Genomic DNA, 4,803 nt, shown 5'->3' on the forward strand with positions numbered 1-4,803 from the left:
AGAATAAGGGCAATCAAGGGGAACAACTTGTATAATCCTATAAAGGCCATTGAGATGTGTTTAGTGTCTATTATAGTCATTCATAAAAAGTTTAGAGTGCTAGAGTTTGTCAAGTATACTCGAACTCAGTACCCGATAACCCATCTTAAGGCGTACTGCAATAAAATGGCTAAGGTAGTGTATGATGAGAAGTTGTTGATTCACTTTTTTCAAGATAGTTTGAGTGATACTGCCCTCATTTGATATATGCATTTGGATAATACCAAGGTAAAAGGATGGAAGGACCTGATGAACGCCTTTATTAGGCAATATAAATTCAATATGGATGTGGCCCTAGATAGATCAAGTTTACAAGTTATGGAAAAGGGCTACAAAGAGTTTGTAAAGGAATGCACCCCAAGGTGGCGTGAATTTGCTGCACAGGTTAGCCCTTCATTGCTGGAAAAAAAAGATAATAGGTTTATTCTCCAACACTTTCAAAACACCATACTTTGAATATTTGGTTGGAAGTTTTACGCAGAAATTTTTCTAATTGATTGTTATAGCTAAAAGGATCGAACATGTCATTCGAATGGGTAGGATTGTAGACACTAGTGAGAAAAGGGATTTTGTTGGACGAAGAAAGGAAGCTAAAATTCACAATGTCGAAATAGAAGGTAAAGGAAAGAAGAAAACTTACCAAGACAACTGTGGCTTCAAAACAATTGCACCTACCCCTTCCATATCCAACATAAATTTTGCCTCGCCTTTTTCTAAAAACTAAACAAACACCTAAAATATTTGTTTTCACGTTTCAATCCTTAGAAGTTAAGAGAAAAGAAAAATGTTTGTTATCATTATTTTTGTCAATAAATTTATTTTACAGGTTTGTATATTCTATTAGAAAACAAAATAATTTGAAGTGGATGATATGTTGTTTGTTATTTAAAAAACAAAATTAGATACTTGAGCTTATCCTTACAAACATAGACGCATATAACTTGTTTGTTAAATAACACTTAACTTTTTTTTTCCTTTTTTAATTTTAGAATAAAACTATATCTAAGTAAATTTATTAAAATGATATTTAAACAATTATCCATTTTTTTCATAGTTTTCAAAAAGATTAGGCTTTTATGGTAATATTTAAGATTTTTATGAATAATTATATATAAACATAATATGTTGATTTTTTTTAATTACTTATTAGTATTCAATAAGAATAAAATATCTATTTTATTTTTTAATAATGTTTTTTTTTTAATTTTATCAAACTTATTATTTTTAGATTTATTCAGATATAAGTACGTAAAAATAATCAATTCATGAATTTTTTTTTAATGAAACTCGTTTTCATGATTATAATTAATTTTTATTTGAAAAACAATGCTTGCATAAAAAGAAACATATTTTTATATATAAAAAAATTGAATAAGAAAAGAGAGTTTTTATTTAAAAGATATATTTTTTCCTCTTTAATTCAATTAAAGTAATTAGAATTTTTAAGAAAAGAGAGTTTTTATTTAAAAGATATATTTTTTCCTCTTTAATTCAATTAAAGTAATTAGAATTTTTAAGAATATTTTTTTAATGGTTATTTGTCATTGTTCAGTAAATCATGTTGATAATAAAAAAGACAATGTCATTGTATAAAAAAATGTTACATGAATGAGCTGAGAATACAATCTTGACTAAAAAAATATATTTTTCTCCGGAATTTTAATAATTTCCTTTCTTACTTATATTTATTTTAATTTTTATATAATTAAATAAAAATATATTTCAAATATACCATGATTCCTTAAGAAATAACAACTCCTGTCATTTGTAAATGCATGCTATGACATTACATTGCCTTCATTCATAAAAAAGGAAAAAGAAATTTTTAGCCAAAAATTACGAACATGCATCTTAATTATATCTATCTACAACAACGCAGCAGGAGGAAGACGATTGCTTGTAGTAACCAAAAAAGAGGACATATTTGTACAAGTAATCACATTAATAGACCTCCACATTCCATTGCCCTGCTTTCTTCAAGCTTCTTTTGTACTCAAGCCAGTCAATTTCTGCAGAATAGAGCAAAAAACCAACGATGGTATTGGAAGCATGTTTCATGTAAAGCAGAAACCATTAGTGTGTGTGTGTGTGTGCAGAGTGGTTTGTAATTATTTCTCACCCTCCTTAGCAGCCAAAGACACCATTATATCATCAATCCCCTTCTCCATTCCTTTCAATCCACACATGTAGACGTAGGTGTTGTCTTTCTTTAGTAATTCCCATAGCTCTTCTGCATATTCTGCCATCCGGGTTTGGATGTACATCTTTTCACCTTTGGCATTGGTTTGCTCTCTACTTACCGCAAAGTCTAGCCTGAAGTTGTCAGGGGCTTTCTCCTTCATCTTCTCGAATTCCTGTCCACAGAATAGAGGCCGATATTAGCATTTCAATGTTTCGTTTCCATGAGGTCTGGGAGTAATTAATGTAAGATTAGTGAAATGATCTGTTTGCCTCACCTCCTTGTAAAGCAATGAGCTACTTGTTGGGACTCCCAAGAAGAGCCATGCCAAACCATTGAACTGCAAATCATTGCAATCAATAACTGAGTTAATTCTATGATAATTATCAGTTAACGAAATCCTTGCATTCTCAAGAAAAAAAGAGAAAAAAGTGGCTTCTGTTTTACCTTGTAGTCATCATGCTTCTCGAAGAACATTTTCCACAAGAATGATCGGAAAGGAGCAATACCAGTTCCAGTTCCAAGCTGCAGGTTCAATACTAAAATGCATAAGAAACTTAGATTGAGGAATGGTTCAATGGATAATATTCAAGTACTTGCTTAATATAGAAAAAGGGGATGATACCATAATGACAGTGGCATTGGGATCTTTAGGCATGAGCATTTCTTTCCCAACTGGTCCTGTAATACTAACTTCAGCTCCAGGTTTCAAGTCACCTAAAATGTAATTCATTTCATTACTGGGATGTTAGATGAGGCATCTTGATTCACTGTTCTTACTTTATCACAACCCTTCTTTTCATTATACATGCCAACGATCTTGATACCAAGCTACTTCCTTTTAAACTTAAACACAAACAAAATGCTTTCATAAATATAGTCTCTGATCATTCAGCCTTACACAAGAAATTTGAGCAAACTCCTTTTACAATTTCTCCTTGGTCATTGGTGTACACAAGCCTCTTCACACACAAAGAAACCTGAACAAGGATGGATCATCCCCACCGAAATGAGTTAAACTTAATCCTGACATCACTAACAAAAAGGATAGCAAGTGGAACATTATGACAATTAATTGAGCTTGCAAAATTGGCATCTGTTGAACATTCATCAATTTTTACATGAACTCAACATCTCTTTGAGAATAAGTTAGAAACTAATATGTGGAAAGAAAACTATGAAATGGAAATTGGACGAAAAACTCACAGTTTTGGAGTCTCCAAAGTCACCGATAGCACTGCTAGCAATTGAATATAATCTTAGTTTATGAGGTTTCCCATTCTTATCAATTCCATCTGGAATCACTCCAATTGATTGCCCTTCTCTATACGGAACCTCTCCTAAACCACCCCAGGTAACCAATCAGCCCAACATGATCATTTCATATATACTAATGATTCAGCTAAAACCAAAAAAAAAGAGAGGAGGAGATTGCTTTGTTAGATTTTCGTTACATCATATCAACATTCAGCAGCTTGATTCCTCAACCACACTTGCATGTAAAACGAATGGGCAGTTCAGCAATTATACATTTTCCATATCAATCAACCTTAAATGATTGGCAGATGATTTAGCTAGATGAAAGTTGAAGGGCATACGTATATACCTTCAGTGCTGAAGACCATGTGCCAGGTTTCACCAGGAGCATCATCACCAGTGATCTTAGTGTTCAAAAGACATCTTCCAGTGTAAGGGTTCTTAGGCTTGAACTTGTTAACAACCACTCCCTCCTCATTTTTCTTTGATACCTTCTCAACCTTAGCTGGAGCCTCTGTTGTAACTTGAGCTCTAATGGAAATCACTCTGCCACTAGCAGACACATCCCTGAAGTGAACTGGCACCTGAAGATATAGCCAACCCAAAAAAAAAACCTCGGATAATTAAGTTCCCTGTAAAACATGAGGAGTGCTATGTCAAAAGAGGCAGTACCTTTCTCAAGGTGATTCTTTCTGGTGCAATGAGAATGGTTCTTGAAGGAAGAGAAGTAGACTTGGTTGAGGAAGGAAAAGAGACCGCAGCAGTCACTGCAGCTGCCATGGTTGAGATGATGGTGGTGGTTGTGAAGAGAGGGAGGTTTTATCAGTGGAGGAAGCGAGAAACAGAAGAATGCAAGTATTATGGCTTGTTTTTTTTCTTTCTTTTTTGGGGGGATGATGGGATTTGAATGGATGAGATCTTGAAGCAAATGCAGTGGCTGATGTGAGGATAAGTTGTATGTGCAACGTATGACTCCAATTATCCTTTTGCCACAAAAGTCTGCCTGCCACTATCTTTGTTTTGATGTAGCAGAGCAATAAGGCCTCCCAACCCAACAAAACTGAAAATATATGAATGCTGTTGCTAATGGGCTAACTACGGTTTAAATTATTGCTCCCCTCCCTTCAAGATGCGAAGGGGAGACACCACTCCATAAAAATAAAAAAAAAGGATTTTTTAATCCAAATTTTCTTAAGAAATAAATTTATTTTAAAATAATTTTAATCTAAAAAAAATAAAAAACTAATGAACCATTTAAAAAAGGCTAGACACAAGTTCTCGTATGTGTGAGCCTAGAAAACCAGGCCTACACATGATATTTTTTTAAA

The 4,803-nt window shown here is 33.3% G+C and overlaps 1 protein-coding gene across 1 annotated transcript; it reads right to left on the reverse strand.

Moving 5' to 3' along the window:
• Nucleotides 1–1,780: 1,780 nt before the first annotated feature.
• On the reverse strand, nt 1,781–4,555 carry LOC18101088 (ferredoxin--NADP reductase, leaf isozyme, chloroplastic). The gene is made up of 9 exons (XM_006380531.3): nt 4,148–4,555; nt 3,825–4,059; nt 3,425–3,558; nt 3,120–3,198; nt 2,844–2,935; nt 2,666–2,743; nt 2,496–2,558; nt 2,159–2,393; nt 1,781–2,048 (listed from the first exon to the last, which is right to left on the reverse strand). Exons 1-9 carry the CDS (start codon nt 4,253–4,255, stop codon nt 1,981–1,983), a joined length of 1,092 nt encoding a protein of 363 aa, XP_006380593.1. The 5' UTR covers nt 4,256–4,555; the 3' UTR covers nt 1,781–1,980.
• Between the last annotated feature and the right edge of the window lie 248 nt (nt 4,556–4,803).

Source organism: Populus trichocarpa, chromosome 7 (genome assembly GCF_000002775.5).
Source record: "Populus trichocarpa isolate Nisqually-1 chromosome 7, P.trichocarpa_v4.1, whole genome shotgun sequence".
In the NCBI taxonomy this organism is placed as follows: Eukaryota; Viridiplantae; Streptophyta; class Magnoliopsida; order Malpighiales; family Salicaceae; genus Populus; species Populus trichocarpa.

Bases quoted from the DNA above. Each gene is read 5' to 3' on its own strand.
- LOC18101088 (XM_006380531.3), bottom strand. From the start codon at position 4,255: ATGGCAGCTGCAGTGACTGCTGCGGTCTCTTTTCCTTCCTCAACCAAG. The intron at 3,199-3,424 runs GTGAGTTTTTCG...ATCCTTGTTCAG, and splicing joins ACTTTGGAGACTCCAAAACT to GTTTCTTTGTGTGTGAAGAG. The intron at 2,049-2,158 runs GTGAGAAATAAT...TCTATTCTGCAG, and splicing joins GTCTTTGGCTGCTAAGGAGG to AAATTGACTGGCTTGAGTAC.